Source organism: Pollachius pollachius (genome assembly GCF_949987615.1).
Source record: "Pollachius pollachius genome assembly, chromosome: 5".
In the NCBI taxonomy this organism is placed as follows: domain Eukaryota; kingdom Metazoa; phylum Chordata; class Actinopteri; order Gadiformes; family Gadidae; genus Pollachius; species Pollachius pollachius.
Genome location: NC_136938.1, coordinates 24,332,626 through 24,352,516, shown reverse-complemented (window position 1 = coordinate 24,352,516; position 19,891 = coordinate 24,332,626). Strand labels below are relative to the sequence as shown.

Sequence of the window (19,891 nt, the reverse complement as noted above, 5' to 3'; positions counted from 1 at the left end):
TACTGCATGCATGACAAAACTTCATTGCAAACTGCTATGCCCTGCACAATAACAAATACATTCTAATAATGGTCCACCTTTGCAAGAGATGTATGTTTTGATGTTGTTGTCCAAGGTTCTATGGTTAGTGCATAGTTTCAAAGATGTTGCCTCAGCAATCAACCAAATGAATGCATGTATTCAGGGATGTGTTTTCCATTACAAGTTAACCTAGTAACAAGTTGAGTACAAATGACACTCACTTCAAACACTTTGTTTACATTAGTCTTTATTGCAAAAATGAAATCGGGAAAACTACTTTTATATACACAAAGCCAGCTCAGAAGCAAAATAAAAAGACCACTTGACAAGGTACAGGAGGAACAGAAGTCTTGCAGTGGCACTTTTCCCTGGAGCGTCTTTCAGCCACATTGGGCCCCATCATGTAGGATTCACATGGCGCAAAATGCTTTGGGGAAGGGGGTGGTGGGATAAGAGATAATTGCTTGCCAGCATGTATGACCTTTCTTTAAAAGGTTGTCTCAGATCAAAGCCCACAAACAAATAACTCCACCCGGGCATGCATCATCGGTGCCCGATTCAAGCCCAGCAATTGCAATAACAGACAGACAGAAGTTGCAGGTTCTGTCTAAATCCAGCTTCTTTTAAAGCACTCTTGGTTTAACATTTCTTAAAGCAATTTTCTTCCCCATATTATTTTTTTATAATTAACTAAACAGATTAGCAAAAGTGCACTCAAAACCCATCTGTTGCCAACATCCGAACATCTCAAAGAACCATCTGAAATTAGTTTGAAGTATTTCCCCCCCCACCATTACTAAGTATTTGAAATTCAAGTCTACCAATCTGACTGCAGGAACAGCACCACCACTGGTAAAAATAGGCTACTGCAATAGTTTCCAATTGACATCATAAATTGTCAGGTGACATCCCCAAACACTCATTTGAGCAGATTAACAACAGCCGTGTGTGTGTGTGGTGGAGGTGTGCATGTGTGTGTGTGTGTTCAGCGACCTCAATAACCATAGCTGTGGAAACATCTGGGTCATCCACACACCGTCGCCATGCTGCGTTTCCACAGCAACTGCATCCGGCCATCAGTACTGCTCCTCATCATCATCGTCCTCCAGATCGGAGAAGTCGATAGAGGGCCTGTTGTCAAGGACCGATGCCACGCCAACCTCTCCGTCATCGACATCTTCATCTTCATCCTCGTCCTCTGTCTCCTCGTGGGGGCCTGGAAGAGAGCAGGCAGAGCTGACGCCGCTGCCGCCTCACAACACAACTCCTACATCGTCCCCTACCGTCCTTCAGAGAAGACGTTAAACCGAGGTCCTGGCTCACTGAGATCATTAAAGATCCCAGGGCACTTATCGCAAAGAGTAGGGGTTTCCCCCGGTGTCCTGGCCCAACCAGGCTCATTCAATCTGGCCCCCTGATCATCCTCCTGTATAATTGGCTGACTCATTAATTCCCTCAGTCTCCATCTCAAGCTGGTGTGTGGGGAGCGTTCTGGCGCAGAATGGCTGCCGCGCATTTCATGGTTTCCCGAACCAACTTACCAATATGGAATAAGCCTGAACACTGAACCCTACTGGCGTGGTGTGAGCCAAGACATCCATAGCCTGCATGGCAGTGTGAGCCACACTGGAGGAGAAAACTGCTTATTTTAAACCAAAGAGGTTCCATGGAGGGGAAGGTACTGCACAGGCCGCTAAACCACCCAGCGAGCTGTGACTGGTTCTGGCCTGATTAGGGGAGAGTGTCCCTGCGCTCACATCAGAGAAGAGTTTCAGGGCGTTTGCTTGCACTAGTTTCAATTCGAGTGGTTAACAGTGCGGTGTGCGTTGTTATTTTACCACTGCCACACCGTCTCCCAATTAAGATTACCTTGTGTCCCTCCATTAACGTTAGCTAACAGACGTACCCTTACACTGGGGCAAGCTATAAACAAAGCACATTTTCATAAAACATAAAAAAATAATCTGTACACTTTGGACATGCGAAGAGTTGGGCTCAAGTACAGCGCAGCTACTGTTATTAAAAGGTGTATTTTGCTTGCATATTATCTTTTTCTCCATACTTTCAAGACTGTCCATGTGTTCGTGAAGAGATCTCGCCAGGTTGAAGAACTAAGCGAGAGAAGGGGGAAGAGTTTGAATCACAACACAGTTCATAACATCAGTGAACACAGTGATTCCTAGGGAGGCTCAGCTTGAGGCTGCCATCAGCTGCGTTGTACTTTTAACATTCATATAAATACATTTATGCAGCGTTTGTAAAACCCAGTGTAGTGAATTATTCACGACAAAAAGGCCAGTAACTTGCGATTCCTAGTCCCCATCAAATTGTGTGTTTCTTTCTGTTGAGAGTGTGAGTGTGTCTTTCTGTTGAGAGTGTGAGTGTGTCTTTCTGTTGAGTGTGTGAGTGTGTCTTTCTGTTGAGTGTGAGTGTGTCTTTCTGTTGAGAGTGTGAGTGTGTCTTTCTGTTGAGAGTGTGAGTGTGTCTTTCTGTTGAGAGTGTGAGTGTGTCTTTCTGTTGAGAGTGTGAGTGTGTCTTTCTGTTGAGAGTGTGAGTGTGTCTTTCTGTTGAGAGTGTGAGTGTGTCTTTCTGTTGAGAGTGTGAGTGTGTCTTTCTGTTGAGAGTGTGAGTGTGTCTTTCTGTTGAGAGTGTGAGTGTGTCTTTCTGTTGAGTGTGTCTTTCTGTTGAGTGTGTGTGTGTCTTTCTGTTGAGTGTGTCTTTCTGTTGAGTGTGTGTGTCTGTGTGTGTGTGTGTGTGTGTGTGTGTGTGTGTGTGTGTGTGTGTGTGTGTGTGTGTGTGTGTGTGTGTGTGTGTGTGTGTGTGTGTGTGTGTGTGTGTGTGTGATTGAGAGAGTGCGTGAGTTAGTGCTCACCCCAGCTTCGTTGGCTGCCCCCAGCACGTCAGAGAACCGCTGCTCACACAGGTGCAGCAGCACCACCAGATAGAGGCCGCTGCTGACAAACTCGTACTCCGACTGGGAAGAGAGAGACCAGGCTGTTACCCCCAGCACCCTCGGAGCGCACCACTCTCCAGGTATATATACCGGCTCTGGGTGGGTGTCGATCCAGCAGTCCTACTCTGTTGGAGCAGAACTTCTGGTGGAAGACGGCTCAGAGCCTGGGCTGGAAACCAGCACTGCAAGCGGTGGAGCTACACCTTGTTTCCTGTTTCACTAGGGAGCTATTCTACAGAAGAAAACTCATTTGTGCGAGCGGATGTAGGTTTCAGGAGGGGATTTTTAATACGTGTACTGCTACACGGGCCAGTATTCACGGTGCTGATTGTAACATCTGCCGCAACTCTTTTTACAGTTCACTACTGCTGGCTGATTGGCCGTGAATAACCAATGACTTGCTTGCAGATCCCGCCTCCGTCCCCACCACGAGTTATAAACTTCCTGCCATGATGTCGAGGCTGGGAGGGGTGACCGTTGCAACCCGGTCATGCAGGAGAGGGGGCGTACCTGCACATGTGTCCTGTACAGCTCGCTGACGTCAAAGTTGTCGATGTTCAGGTGCAGCTTCTCTTTGCACAGTTCACACATGGTGATGGCGTCCAGACTGGTGCCTGAGGGAGAGGAACGGGTAAGTAACAGCCATTGTATACAGCGTGGGCCTTACTTCTACAGTCGCTGAACGGCGGTTTGTTCGCTGACACGCTTGTTCCCATGGTGACGTGTGTGCAATCGGATAAGGGATGGTTAAGGGTTGGTATGAAATTTAAGAGGGTTAAAGGTCCCATGACATGCCACCAGGTGAGAGTGTGATTAGCCGTTACGAGCCGTTTTGAAAATCTGCCCCTTATGACATCACTAGTGGGCGTGTCCACCTAGATGTGTGACGGATAGATGAGCAACGTTTGCTACAGTCCACTGGCTAGGCTGGTAGACCGATCTACCCAACACACATCGAGGTGGACACGCCCACTTGTGATGTCATAAGGGGCAGATTTTTAGGACTAGCTTGTAACGGCTAATCACCCTCACACCGGGTGGCCTGTCATGGGCCCTTTAAGAACTGGTCGAGTTCCGATACAACGATGAGAGGTGTTTTAAGGAGAGGGGTTTGTTTGATGTGAAGAGATAAAGAGCGATGCATGGTGGGGGCTCGACGTACCGGAGCTGATCTTGGAGCGCAGCCACTTCTTGATGCACTCCTGGTGGACGAACTGCAGGCTGCCGGTGCAGTGGCAGGGCTGGATGAGAGGGTTGGCCGGGGAGTCCTCCCCCATCTGGCAGATACGACACAAGTCTCCCTCGTCCTCGTCGGAGTCCTCCAGCATCAGGCTGCCGGGACGAACACAGCGACCACAACGCGTTTAGTGCGGGCGGCATGTGGCTCAGGAGGGAGAGCGGGGTTGGCTGGTAACCGGAAGGTTGCCGGTTCAAACCCCGGCTCCTCATAGTCAAGTGTCGAGGGGGTCCCTGAGCGAGAAGCCTCACCTCGCCTTGCATGGCTGACACCGCCGTCGGTGCGTGAATGAATGGGTGAATGTTAGGCAATATTGTGAAGCGCTTTGAGTGGCCGCCGGCTGGAAAAGCGCTGTATAAATGCGGACCACCTAGTCAGGCCGGCCGCTGCTACAGCAACCCGATGAACCAAGGAACAGGAGCTTTACGCATTGCCCTGGTTCGGTCTAAGATGGAGAGCACCGGACGGCTAAAAATACAAGTGTGAACGCGCTGCCGGCTGCACGCGGTCGCCTTGTCAGGAGGGGGTATACACCCTGTCAATCACATGACCTGTCGTCATGGAAACCCCAACTCGCTCTCCGAGGCAGAGCAAGACTGTGAGCCGGACCCAAAATGGATGCCGGATTTTTCCGAATGTAGATTGTTATGACCTTAATTTCATCCGAGTCAACGAGGGCCCATGTGAGGAGAACCTGCTTCAAGATGCTACCCGACGCGGGTGTGGACACAACATATCACATGACCAACTCAGTTGGTCTCCTACTGCAGAGGTAATGCACAGAGAGCATCTTAAATGAGCTTTAAGTAGCATCGCAATGTTGTGTGGCCGCACCAGGGAGGGCGTGACTGACTGAGTGACTGACTGACTGAGTGAGTGACTGACTGACTGACTGACTGACTGAGTGACTGACTGAGTGACTGAGTGACAGTGCGCTCCAAACCTTTCCTGGATCTTGCGGAGCCTCTCCGGGTCTCTGGAGAGGTCCGGCCTGGCCTCCTGAGCCTTCCCCTCAGCCTGGTACCGGGGGTCCACCCCCGCCACGATGTCCCGGTACGCCGACACCGCCGTCGGCATGCCGGACGGGGCGGCCCCTCGGTCTCTGCACACACCCCTGAGCGGGCGGACCAGGATGACGCCCCCGGGGCCCGAGGCTCCCCCTGCTGCCTCCTCCTCCTCCTCCTCCTCTTCCTCGTCGTCGTCGTCCTCTTCCTCGTCGTCGTCCTCTTCGTCGGAGGACTTGTGCTGGGGGTCCTGGCTCACGGTGGGCCGGCGCAGCGCCTGGCGCAGGATGTCGTAGCCGTCCTGCACGTCCGACCGCCGCACGCTCTCGTCGCGGCTCTCCCGGCGGTGGCGGGAGAAGAGCGGCGGGCAGCGGCTCCGCAGCGAGGAGGACAGCCAGGAGGAGGAGGAGGAGGAGGTTGAGCCCGACCCACCGGCCCCAGCACTGCCGCTGGCCTGGCGGGGGGTCTCCTGGATGGGGGTGAGGTCCTGGCGCCGGCGCCGCAGGAAGGCGAAGGCCTGCACCGTGTCCACCTCCCGGGGCTCAGGCTCCGCCCCTCCGGAGCCCGCCACCGATGACGGCGGCGGCGGCGGAGACGGAGTGGCGGCGGCGCCATCAGCCGTGGCCCGGGGGCGTGGCACAGTGGGAGGGGGGCTACTGGAGGAGGAGGAGGATGATGAAGAGGAGGAGGAAGAGGAGGAGGAGTCCTGCCCGGAGCGACGGGAGAAGAGGCGGAAGAAGAGGCGGCGGTTGGAGAGGCGCCCGTCGGCCTCGGCCGGACGCTGGGCGGGGGTCGGGGAGGAGGGCGGCGTAGGGGGGGGGGAAGGAGAAGGGGCGGGAGGAGGGGTGGGGTCGGAGCGCCTGGCGTGGCGGACGGAGCTCTGCCAGGTGGAGGCGGGGGCGGAGGGGACGCGAGGAGGAGGGGGAGGAGAGGGGAAGGCCGTCGCCTCCTGGTGGGACGGGCGCAGGCTGGAGGAGGTGCGGAGGGAGCGTGCGGGCGCCTGGGACTGGTAGGAGGAGGAGGTGGAGGAGGAGGAGGAGGAGGGGAGGTGAGAGCGGCCCAGGGAGCTCTCCCTGCCCATCGAGGAGGAGGAGGTGGTAGAAGAGGAGTAGAGGGTCTCCTTGGGCCGTGCTCCTTGGGCGTAGGAGGAGGTCAGCCGGTCTGTGGAGTCTGGGGGAGACCAGCAGGTTAGGGGGAGACCAGCAGAGGTGTGTGTGTGTGTGCGTGTGCGTGTGCGTGTGCGTGTGCGTGTGCCCCTACATAGCGAGGCGGAGGTGCTGCTCGGGGCAGAGGTGCGCACGCGTCGCTCCGTCAGCTCGGACCGGAGCTCCGCCCTCCTCTCCGCGTCCCGCCGGGCTGACAGGTAGCTGGGCGAGGAAGACCACGATGAGGAGGAGGAGGAGGTCGATGAAGGTCTGGAGGAGGAGAGGCCAGCAGAGAGACCAGAGGATCGCCGGAGAGCCGCATCCGACCGGTCACTAGAATCTGGGAGAGGGACAGGAGACGTTGGTGTTGGATTTGGGTGAACACGATTCTTATTTCTGAGTCTGATTTCTGCAGTATCACAACAGAACCCTGGACTCTGGGACCTAGACCCACGCTATGCTGCATATAGTCATGTCTGAATTTAAAATAAAAGTTCAATATGCTTTGAAAGAGAACCCATTGTGTGACATGTCAAAGCCATGGTGGCGCTGGCAATCAACCTGCAGTTAAAAAACCCTAGTCCCTTTTAAAGCATTAGTTATTACCATTTACCATTATCGTCACATTAATATGAATCCCCATCATCAGTCTACAGCAGTACCAGAGCTACCAGCTACCACCAACACCTGTACAGGTGTATCGTGCTGTCTCATGATACCATCATGGTTAAGGCTACCTGTACAGGTGTATCGTGCCGTCTCATGATACCATCCTGGTTAAGGTTACCTGTACAGGTGTATCGTGCCGTCTCATGATACCATCCTGGTTAAGGTTACCTGTACAGGTGTATCGTGCGGTCTCATGATGCCATCCTGGTTAAGGTTACCTGTGCTGCTGGTCAGCCTGCTGCTGGAGTACAGGGAACCCGGGGTGGTGGAGGAGCCCAGGGCGGTCCGGGGATACGCTGCAGTGCTGCTGCTGCTATAGGACAGCTTTGCCCGCTTGGACTCGCCGTCGTCAGAGGCCAGCAGGCCGGAGTACGAGCCCAGCCGCCGCTCCGAGCTCTGGGGAGGCAGGGAGGGATGCACGTCTTTAAGGAGCAGGTAGGGGCCGGGCGATAGTTGAATATTATATTCTTTAAACTGTATTGTATCATCAAAAAAATTAAGATACACGCCGTGATGTTGTTTTATTGTATAAAACTTACAATGGAGAAGATACGCCCTTAAAGATAATCAAACGCGTAGTCGTATGAATACTGTGCGTTTTGTGAATTCAACCGTGTATCTGAGGATAGCAGTTGCTCCTACATACAGCAGTCGTGTCACCCGATGCCTCCCGAACATTTCCAAAGCATGTTTACTGTTCAAATGACCCCCAACCACAGTGACCCTTCACCCCTCCTGTAAACACAGTCTCCCCTCGTGCCAGGCTGTGTATCGCCCCCCCCCGCATCAGAAGCAGCGTACCAGCTTGTCCTGGCTGAGGAGCGAGGGACTGGCCCAGGGCCTCTCGTACGACGAGGTGGTGGAGCTCAGGGACGAGGGCACCTTCCAGCTGGGGGCGCGGGTGGAGGAGGCCCCCCCGCCATACTCTCTGCTGGAGCTCAGGTACCGCGAGCCCTGACACACACACACACACACACACACACACACACACACACACACACACACACACACACACACACACACACACACACACACACACACACACACACACACACACACACACACACACACACACGTTGGGGTAATCATTCAGAAGGTTGAGGTCAGCTTGGATCATCAAAATGGGGGATAGTGTGACAAAAGGATGCATGGGAATAGCATTGTGTTGCTATTTTTTCAACGATTTATTTTAGTTAGAACACTTCTACTGTACAACTGTCCAATCAAGACACCCTATTCACTTGCACCACTGGCAGATCGAGACAACATATTCATTTGTACTTTACCCACGGCAGATCAAGACACCATATTCACATCCAACACCATTTTCCTGAAATTAAACAGCATCGCGTACCTCAATTTACACAGCGAAGATCTGAAACGTCTGGAATTATAATATTGCACTAACACCAACCAAACACACTTCAATATATTCTACTAGCCTCGTGTTCTGAAGCCTATAGCAACTCTGGGAGTTGTTTTTAGAAACTAGGTCACACACACACACTTTTTTTTTTTGGCAACTCCAATTCTGATTGTCCTTTGCCTCACACGCAAGTCGCTCTGGATAAAACTGTGCTGCCAAACTAACAGTAGCAGTACTAATAAGAGTAAGATTATGTGAGCATGTTGCAGGTCTATATTGCATAGTGTCATAAACCCATCAACCTACACGGGGGGGGGGGGGGGGGGGGATTCACAGAGACCGGACTCTTCTGGAAAGATCTGGAACCAGGGAGGAGGGCAGTAAAACGCACACACACGCACACGGGCCTGTCCTATAATAAGCTTTCCTAACGCGTAACTGGGGGGGGAACTGGGTTGGGGGGGGGGGGGTCTCTGGAATGTTCTGACTGGAAGCTTCTGGAAAGAAACCAATGCTGGCGTCTTACGAGGTAAAGGGGATGCAGAGCTTTTCATCCCCATTACGGTCAAAGGGGGCCAGAGCTTCTCTAGGACACATTTAACACATTAACCCCCCCCCCCCCTCCAGTCAAGCAAGGACAAACTGCACAGAGTCCTGGAGATGGAGCACATTAGACTGAGACCCACTTCCTGCTTCTAGGGGCAGTTAGGAAACATGTCCTCTTTGGGCAGGCATAAAATGGCAGCAACATTTAGAAAAGTTTCACTTTGGCAATTTATCGCAAATGGGATACTAAAATGGGGGCACACATCAAACGATGATAAATTGAGGATGCATTTATGAATGAATAATTTATGAGGCACAGGCTATGAGAGCAGTGTGTTGCTTTTTAACCAACAAGGATTTCTAAAAGTTTGTTATTGCTGTAGAACCCTTAAAAATATCGATTAAAAAAAAAAAAAAAAAGACTGAGCTAAAAGACAACGCTTCAAAAAAGGAAGTATAACCCGCTATCAAACAAAGCAGAACTCCATCTTGACCTCATTCTGCATCTGCTCTCTCAAAAATAACACCAGCCAGCAGCCCAAGCTGGGGAATCGGCAATCTTTTGTTTTGGTTGGAGTAAACGAATGAACCATGCCGTCAAACAAAAAGGTTCACCAACCTGGTTTCCGTCTAAAAGGAGACACGCAGCAGTCTTTAAGATGAGATGTACATTACCATCCCAGACTGTGAATTCGGGAAGGCCGCAGCCTTGAAAATAGTCCACTAGGCCTACCTTGAGGTCCGGCTCCGGCTTGAGCGATGTGGAGGAGCGAGGGAAGCGGTCACTACTCAGCAACCTTTCTCGCCCATACAGCCTGCTGGAGCTCAGCGAGGAAGAGGAGGCCGAGTAGGAGGAAGGGCTGGTATAGGACGAGCGGGAGCTCGACACGAAGGGGAGTCGGCCGGACTTGGAATCCATAGCGACTGCTCAGCTGGAGGAGAAACACAGAGACAACATGTTAGAGAGTCAGATCTAAGAGTACTTGAGCACTGATCTGTGAGATTGCTACCACCTAGTGGTTGAACCCCAGTGATTATGAGTTGTACTTAAGATATTCAATCCAAGATTACACATCCAAGATATATTTTTGGGTTGGTGGTTTTAAAATGAGTACATTGATCACAGAGTTTGGTATTGTTTTAACTTGTGTGTACAGTGCAGACTGAATCGTCCTGCCAGGAGTGAAGACCGTTGTTCTTTATGTTGACACATGCATCACAGAGCAGCAATACTCAGTCGTGCTTGTCAACAGCACAGGGAATTTCCACATGGGGATTGCAACAAGCACGCTGAAACAACATTACGTGGGTTTGGCGCTTTTCATGTTGACGAAACACAGATCTGTGTTTTCGTTTGTATCTATACAAACAGCATTTGGCTCTCGCTGCCAAATCACCATGAAGAAACATCTAGAACTCTCAGATCACAGTAGCATAAGCACCGAGAGGGTGCTACTAAAAATATCTCGGTTTGCTGAGCCAGCCCGGGGTGTCTGTGTGCTGGCCGTCATCAGCCTGAGCCTCCGCCTGCCTCTGCGATGATGAACTGACGTGACATTTACAACACACCCGCAACAGCCAACAGAGCAGGTCTTCCTGCTTTGAGCTGCTTAGACACGCAGAGATGGTGCTACAGGACTACCAGCAGTAGGGATACTCTGGTGGTGTAGACCACCAGGAGAAACACTGATAATCTCGGACCACCAGTGCTTCACATCACAATGTCAAGTGCGATCAGAGCGCCAGTTGAAAGACTAAGAATCACCATTCAAAAGCAAAAGCCCCTAGTGTTACAAGACCACCAATACTGTAGATAAAACTAGTGCTTGATGACCACAAACTAATTATAAATAGTCTATAGGGCAACCTGTAGACAGACAATACTACAGGAACACACCGTTAGAAAGACTTGATACTCTTAAGGGTCCAGAACCACCAGTTGCAAGACTATTATTTTAGGATCTGTTGGGGCAAAATAACCTGCTGAGCACATCACATGTACATTATAAATATAGCTAACTCCTACCCTAGCTTAATGAGCACATCACATGGCAGTCACCTTATAATATAGTCAACTTTTAACACATAACACATACATGAGAATATAGTCAGGTCAGGGCCAGAGCCAGGGCCCCATATCTCCTTCCGGCAGATGGTAGACACTCAGACAATGCACCAGTCATCCTCAAGGATGGGAGGACCACAACAGGTGATGCTCTGAAGCTCTCCCCCGTAAGGAGGAACACAAGAAGATATACATGCATACACTAGTGCCTGGGAACCAAGGTCAAGTAAAAACACACAGAACCACACACATCTCAAACGCACACACCTCATCACGAGGAGATACAGCATAAGACTGTATCACTCTGGGACTCTTCACCTTCTTCCGAAGCAGACCTTCCACGGAGGCGAAGCTCCGGACGAACCATCAGCGCTGATTAGGGACTTAGACATATTCGATTTCTCACGCTTATGACTCTGTATAACCGTTGCCACTTTACTTAATAAATCCAAGGTCCTCGTGCCGATAGACTTTATTACCTCTCCGTCTCATTTTATCTGGTCCAGTAACTAGACAGACCGTTTTTCCCAACAGATCCCACGTATTCTAGGACCATCAGTGTCAAACCTAGCTAGCCAAGTATCCCACTAAGTATCACATCACCCTGGTCTCTGGTACCAAGAAGTCTATGCTGCATATATTGATGTCTGAAGTGGAGACGCATGTTCAATGCAGGTCAAAAGGGAGGTGCAACCCATCTGCACTTGCAGAGCAGGAATATGGAAATGTCAGGAAAGGTTTGTATTGTTATTGGATCTGCAACAAAAAGAACCGGTCTTCAGCCTGTAAGGTGGCTTTCATTGCAGTTTAGGGAGTTGTACGCTCGGTCGGATCTCTGTAAGCAAATAGGCCTTCACCCTGAACCATGCCAGGGGCCCTCCTGGCTTCTGAGGCGCATTCTCAGTGACACAGCACACCCCACCAACCAAACACAGCCTCCCCCAATATACAAATAATCTGAAAACATATCCTGAAATCCGACATTTGTAGCCCATTAAAAAATATATTATCAGTAATAAAACAGCCAAACAAATACACTTACAAGTGAAAAGCAGTCAATAGCGTATAACCAATCCCCCACTGGTTGGATCGTCTTTATACGCAGTTAAAAAAAACCTTCAACAACAACGCATGCTGGGGGTCTCATCCTTGTCTCCATTACTGGTTGAAAGAAATGGTTTGCACTGGGATTTGGCCTCAAGATTTACACATGTACAATATCGTGCAAATCGTGCAAATTAGGCTGAACTGATTGTATATGATTTGGTGTGACTGCAACTTAATATGTTGTTTGGGAAAATGCAGAACTGCAGCAAGAGTCACTGTCTGCAAGGAACCTATGTATAAATAGTATCCAAAATCCACATTACCGAGGAAGTATGGGCACATATAGGTTACTGTCCTTCAGTAAACTATGTATATAACGCATCCAAAAGCAACATTAACCCAGTATGGGCCGCCCGGTACAGGTCACTGCATGTCAGTAACCTGTGTATATAAAGCATCCAAAAGCCACATTATACACCCGATCCACAACGCAAAATGAGCCATCGGCCGCAGCAAGAACATGACAAGATCCCATTTCATAACACAAAAACAGTATCGACGTTAAGTTTCGTTGGTCAGCTGTGACCAAACAAGGAGACGGGGGGGGTGACTGCACATGTTGTTTATTAGAGACACCGAAATAACATACGGTGGTGGTTGTGGTTGCACAAGGAAATTAAGAAAAAACGTCCTCATGCCAGCATGCACAATACAACACCTCACGTATTAAAACGTATTAAGGCTGTCACCCACGGCACGGGAACAAAGACTGTTGTGATGAAGAGAAGATGAAATTTTTTTTTTATAATAAGCTTGATTATTAGGACACGTCTGGCGACTGTTGTCCCCCTCAACGTCTGTAGACAAACGTAGAAATAATAACAGTATGCTCCGAGGAGCCACGAAGGCCTCGACCTAATGTCTCCACATGAGGTCGACGGATCCCGCCCCGCCCGCCTACATCCATGATCATCCTGGTGTTTTCTCCGGGTGTCATGGAACGTGAAACGGGTGATGAGTGGTCTTGTACGCCAGCTTACCTTTCGTTTATTTCAGTGTCCGTCTCAGCGCTAATGGCGCTGCTGTGTGTGTGTTGTCAGAGAAGGTCATGTGATTTATAACGTAGAATCCCCCATGACCCGGAGCAAGACCCAGTGGGCGGGGCGTCCAGGAGAGTCACGTGATTTGCAACGTCGAATGAAAACGGCTGGATTGTTGCCGCGTTCGAGTCATATCTGAGATGCCGTAATTACTAGCTTCCAATTTGTAAGTACCTGGCCAGGTCAATGAGTTCACGCTAGGAAAGGTAGAACAAAAATAAATGGCGCCTAGATTGACATAGAGCAGGCTTTAAGGAAAAATAGGCACCTCTCTTTAACTGAAGGCCGCCGTTCAATTTAGAAAATGTAATTGAATGCAGGTTGAATCAGTCATCACTTTTTGAACAGATAGCGATAGAAATAATTCTCCATCTCAATCATCTCCCAATATTTAAACTGGCAATTTCTTGAATGGGAAATCTTTCACAACCTCTTTTATTAATCAGAATTATATTTGTTATGTTATAACAAATATTTTACCTCCGATATATTACATCCCATATGACTTGAGCGCAGCACAGGGGTCCAGCAGATAGGCTTAAGGGTACACTAGGCGGTATCTTTCTCCATAACCATCCAATCATGTCCCGTTCTCATTTTGATGGACCGGTTCCTAACACTTTAGTAGTGGTAGTGGTGGCATTAGTATTGAAAATAGTTTATTTCCCTTTTGGATTAAATCAATTATAATGTCCTTCCACTTATTAAGCTGCCTCTCATTATGATAACGAGAAGCAGCTAAAAAAAAGCCGATATGACAAGCCTATCAAGTTTCAAGTCAGCCTACAATGTTCAATCAAAAATGACAAATCATAAGGTTAATCGATGTGTGAAAAGCATAATAAGCTTACAATGCATATCCATAATCTGTGCATAACATAAATAACGTCTATAGTATTATTTATATAGGGAAACATTTATCGAGCTGTACTGCACCAGGTGGTTTATGAAGGTCTATTTCAAATGATCAGGTTGCATCCTAGTATATAATTAGAAATTGGTAATAATTCATAATAATCACATACTATAATATCAGTGTACAGTTGTATTTCATATTTTTGGTCACTCTTTAAATAAGTAAGTTATAAACTTGACAAAATTTGTTGTTCTAAGGATATGAGGAGGTATTAATAATCTAAATCATGAAGATTAAAGAATGTACAGAATAGCTCCTAACACACAGTTATAAACCTTAATGAATGAACATCATTGTACAGTTAAAATGTGAATTAGTGTGAATATTATCCTTGTATACAATAATTAATCACATTAATTAATGCAGAATTCTATTATAAACGTATCAACCCCCAGCATCAACCATGCATAGACCGTAGTGACCTACATAACTGCATACCGTCATTGTCTGAAAGGTTGGATATTAAAGATAAAAAAAATCATTATATGACAGAAAAACATTTTATAGTAAAATGGACTAACATCACTTAACAATATTAATACGGCTAAATATAGTGTCAAGATAAAACATAAGGTATGATTAGGATGTATGGTGATAAAATACCAAAAAGTATCAGTTTACTATAAATTTATGTTTTATTTAGCTTTTCGAATTCCTCAATGGCAAGCGTTGGAGCCACATCTGATTATTAATCTTTAAATTGCTAATGTAGTTCTGCCTGCTATATTGTTTATTATACCTCCCTAAATATGAGTACTTTTTTTATAAGAGGGACAGAGCGTCTTGACAACGCTGTGTCATCTGCAACAAGCAGGTAGCCATCACCGCACCACTTCCCAAGGGTTGACGTCATCATGCAAACAATTAACCAAACGCTCCTCGTTTCCCCCACTAGGGGGCAGAGGGCGGCCCGTTTTCAGCTTCACCACCGCTGAAGGGCGAAGCCTGTGCCAGCAGCTCTATTATTAGCCCACCAGAACACGCTGTTTGTTTATTTAGGGAGGTAATTAAACACTATTTCAACAGGTGTAATTAGATTGATTACAATAATTGATTTGGAAAAAGCCATTGACAAGCCCATCATCAAAGCCAATGTAGTATTATCGACACAAGTCTCATTTCGCAATAAATATTGAAAGATTTATTCAGCTCCAGAGACTATTATGAATATTTAAAGATTTAAAACACAGTATCAATTCCATTAATATCAATTGCCCGTGCGGCCCATAACGCCACTGCATCGGATCGGTGTTTAGTGCTTTGGGATGCAGGAGGGACGATCCGTTTGTACAACAGATGCATATTAATGTGAAGGTCAACAAGACGCTGGTCGTCGTGCTAACCTAACACTCCCCGCAGACACAACAACAACAATCCAATACTAATCCTTTTTTAAAACCCTTAAACAGTCACCTAAAGAAGGTATTCAATTCATTTAAGCCATGCGGAAAATATAGGGGGGGGGAGAGAGAGAGAGAGAGAGAGAGAGCGAGAGAGAGAGGGGGGGGGGGGAAGAGGAGAGAGATAGAGAGAGTTGTAGCCTTAATGGAGGAAGGCCTGCAGATTAATTGCCGACATAAAAGGACACATGACCTAGAGAGACAAACGAGGAAGTATAAGAGGAGCGCTCCGTGCATCGGGGAGAAGAGGAGAGAGGAGGAGGGGAGGAGAGAGGAGGAGGCTTCGAGTCTCCCCGTGCGGGTCCGTGGGCCGATCCCATTTGCTGGGGCTGGCTGCCTGGGAACAGCGTTGCCAGATTGGGCCATACTTCTCGGCCAATCTGGCAACCATGGCTACAGCGAGGGTTGCCAGATTGGCCAGGAAATCTGGCCCAATCTGGCAACGCTGCCTGGGAAGCTGGATCCCGGGCACCGCTCCTCCCCCGCGGCCGCTGATTGGAGGATAATGAAGCATTCCTCTCTCCGCTGCTGCTCATATGCTCGCCGTAGCAGAGGGGAGGGGGGAGAGCATTTTCCATTGGAGTGGTGGGGGGGGGGGGGGGGGGGCGGAGGAGGGAGGCTGGCTCTTTCAGCCGGGGCTTATGAGCATGTAACCTGAGATTTCACACAATGTCTTACTAGAAGCCCTTTCTCCTCTTGTGGTGTATAGTCCGTAGTAAATGGAGACTAAACTGTCCCTTTGAGACGGTCGTTCATTCACAGGCCGACATCGTCGTGAGTCCTGTTACTGAAACTACTAGTCCTTGCTGATCTGTGGGGTTACTTATCTCCACTTGTAGGCTAGATTCACTTGCTCGATCAGGTGTTTTTTCGCATTAACGTGAAACAAACCGTGATGACGCTTGAAATTAGGTCAAAGTGCGTTTGGGATGTCCTAAAGAACACAGTATTTATAGAGTATGACCCTGATTAACTCTTCATAAGTCGAGAAAAGGTTTCAAATGGTTTAAATTGGAGTTAAAATTGCAAAAAATAAGAGCTTGGTTTGGTTCCATGATCTGTTTTAAAGCTCGGACAGACCAGCCTAAGAATGTGTGCAGCTCCCTGTAATCACTGAGGAATGTCCGAGACCTTTCTGCTGTTCCTTCACCAGACCCTCAGTTTCCCACGAGTCGTCCAGGTCTTGAGAATCTCTCCCTCTCTCCCTCTCTCTCTATCGCTCTCCCTCTCTCTCTTCCTCTTCCCCATCTCTCTGCCTCTCCCTATCTCCCTTTCCCTTCCTTTTCTCGCCCCTCCCTCCCTTCCTCTCTCAATCTAACCCTAGTCATCTCTCTCTATATATGTCTTTCCATCCATCTTTCTCTCTTGCTCTCTCTTGCACTCTCTCTATCTCTCTCTCTCTCTCTCTCTCCATCCTTCTCTCAATGGTCATCTCTCTCTCTTCCCCTCTCTCTCTAAACAGAGGTGGTTTCCTTATGAAGAGATTGAGTCTCTGGAAGTAATTAATAAGCTTTGCTGTGGTTCTTTACGTACAGATGAATAATGGTGCAGTAATTAATTAATATTGTTTCATGAGTTAATAGTGTATGTGTTAATAGGCCTTTTAGTTAAAAGTGTATTAGTTTATAATGGCATTTTAGTTAATGGTGTATTAGTTGATAGTGTATTAGCTTCTAATGGTAGCCTACTTGGTGAATACTTTGAATATATTCACATAGTGACATTATACCTACATCAATGTGGATACCTAGACACACACACACACACACACACACACACACACACACAGACACACACACACGTGTTTGTACACAGATGGACCGATGGACAGATATGCAAGAGAAAGGGGAACTTCATATAAAATATTAATACATCTCTTATATATCTTATACATCAAAAAAGAGCTAAATGACCTTTCTGTGAGAGAGGGATATGGTAAGCAGGTCTCTTCGCGGGCGTTATTTCTAACTGAAATAATGTGGTTTCTGCTGTTATCTGCTGCCATGGAATGGCAGTTTGACAACCCTGAGGAAACGTTTGGTCACAGTCTCTGGATGAGGAGATCCGTATTAGAGCCTTCTGCTGATAATAACTCACCACTATGGATTCTTGGAGCACAGAGAAGGAGTTTATTAAATTTGCTAATTTTCCCTGTGATAAGAAGGGATATCTGATGGGCCCCTGATTTAGAGTTTTCCTTTTTCAACATGACAAACTGTAATTAAATGAACTAGCTTATTTTTTTTCTTCTTCTGGAAAATAAGTCCAGATTGGACTCTCTCTCTCTTTCCCTCAGTCTCTCTTTCTCTCTCTCTATCTCGCTCTATCTCTGTCTCTCTCTAGCTATCTCTCTATTACTCTTTCTTTCTCTCTCTCTTCTCCCTCCCTCTCTCTCTCTCTCTCTCTCTCTCTCTCTCTCTCTCTCTCTCTCTCTCTCTCTCTCTCTCTCTCTCTCTCTCTCGCTCTCCCTCTCTCTCCTTCTATGTCTCTCTCTCTTCATGTTAGGACAAGAGAAGGGGGGGGGGGGTGTACACGGCAACATGTGCTAATACTTTAGATCACATGTTGGAGGGCCCATGTCTAGCACACTTTTCCGTTTTTTATTTGCATTCCTTCTTCGTCGCTCAACAAGCATAACAGTATGAAATCATGAGAAGTTTCTCACAGTGGTAAAACACAACTCCTCGAAAACAGAAACTAATGAGACCAGACAACGGTGTCAAGGAATACAATAATATCTAGACTAACCACTATGTCAAATTCTTTGATCATACCATCTCTACACAATCAGTGGCTCTAGTAGTTATGATCAATTATCTCTTTTATGTCTCAATTATTATAGGGGCAAACAAAACACATCGAAAACACAGAACGCAGACCCATCAGACAACAAGAGTGTCTACGAAAATAAATAGACATTGCTAAACAACAAAAACTGACGAAAATGTCTAAATATACGACCAAACGATCTCTATGATGGCCTCTCCACTCCAGTGGGTCTGGCAGTCCAACCAGACTTCCCCCAGCGCAGCCACACATCTCTGGTGTCTAAAAGCCCTTCTCTGTGCACGCAGGGCAACATGTGTTGGTCTTAACGTTCCACAGACACACGCGCTGACATCTGCCTTCCCCCCTCACATATCCACAAACAGACACACACACACACACACACACACACACACACACACACACACACACACACACAAGCGCACACACACACACACACACACACACGTGCGCGCACACGCACACACACACACACACACACCACCCCGGCAGCCTGGTCTTTGTTCCATGGAGGGGTGGAGGGCTGAACACTGAGATGATGTCACCGGTGAGATGGTGACACTGCTGTGCTCTGGCCTACATTCGGCCGGGGTGAAGACGCGCCGTGCATGGCTCCTAGCAGCCTGCCAGTATCAATTAGACACACACAGGCGCTTTTTTATCATCCGCACACATAAAGCACAGAACACGAGGGGGCAGGCTGCCATCTTGGATCCGACAGTGGATCAGAGTTTAGATCTTTACTAAAGCAATGGCAATCTGAGTGGGTTTGAAGGTTTAAAAAAGGCCAGGGAAATTCTTCTGAAAATGAGATTTGACGTATATGCTGTGTTGGACTGGAGTTTTAATATATAGGACATGTTTTAGAATTCAACAGGTTTAAAAATTATTTTGAAGAGAAATTTAATTAATTTCTGATAGCAATTTACCAATGGACATATTGGATCCATTCTTTATATAAAATAATTATTATATTTTTGAAAATTCATGAGCTTCTAGGATAAGTATGCTCGCTGAAATAGTATTATCTAGTGTAGATGTCAAGATTTGACACATATATCTAAAAATATTCAGTCCCAAAAAAAGCCAAAAGCTACAGAATTTAACGTCTTGGTTAAGGAAGAAGAACATGGATTGTTAATTAATCTTTATCGCACATAAACACTCACTGAGGTCATTTGTTTAATTTCAGCTCCATGAAATGTTAAACAAAGAATTGAATTAGTTACTATTTTACTAAGCTATAAAATAGACGTCCCTTCAATAATTAATGAGTGAACAATGTGTCCAAATGATTTGCCCAAAGGAATCACGGCACTATTAGTTTAATGTGACAGGGAATGAGCAGAAATACATTAATATCAGGGTTATGTCAACCCCAATTTGAGATGAAATAAAACTGATCTCTCAATGCATTGCAACGAGTGTTTCTTGGAGTGTTACAGCATCTAGCACCAGTCAGTTTGTTCACAGTATTTGTTCACAGTACACGTTGGTAAGCATTTAAACCTACTTTCAATCGAGATCCAGGTGAAGCCTTTTAATTGTCATTGACTATCGGGTAATCAGTTAGAAATGTTGTTTACGTGTTGGTGTCAATAGATTACTACTCTGGGTTCATGTGAAGTCCAGTTG

The 19,891-nt window shown here is 47.5% G+C and overlaps 1 protein-coding gene across 2 annotated transcripts; it reads right to left on the bottom strand.

Annotated features, from left to right (window-relative positions):
• Positions 1-236: 236 nt before the first annotated feature.
• On the bottom strand, positions 237-13,169 carry marchf7 (membrane-associated ring finger (C3HC4) 7). 2 transcript variants are annotated; one of them, XM_079736983.1, is made up of 11 exons: positions 13,094-13,169; positions 9,675-9,873; positions 7,831-7,983; positions 7,248-7,425; positions 6,476-6,700; positions 5,155-6,385; positions 4,137-4,306; positions 3,485-3,588; positions 2,894-2,995; positions 2,084-2,132; positions 237-1,237 (listed from the first exon to the last, which is right to left on the bottom strand). In XM_079736983.1, the coding sequence occupies exons 2-11, from the start codon at positions 9,858-9,860 to the stop codon at positions 1,098-1,100; spliced, it is 2,538 nt and encodes an 845-aa protein (XP_079593109.1). In that variant the 5' UTR covers positions 9,861-9,873; positions 13,094-13,169; the 3' UTR covers positions 237-1,097. The 2 variants fall into 2 exon arrangements, with proteins under 2 accessions (XP_079593109.1, XP_079593108.1); XM_079736982.1 differs by having other exon boundaries at positions 1,100-2,132.
• Positions 13,170-19,891: the final 6,722 nt, after the last annotated feature.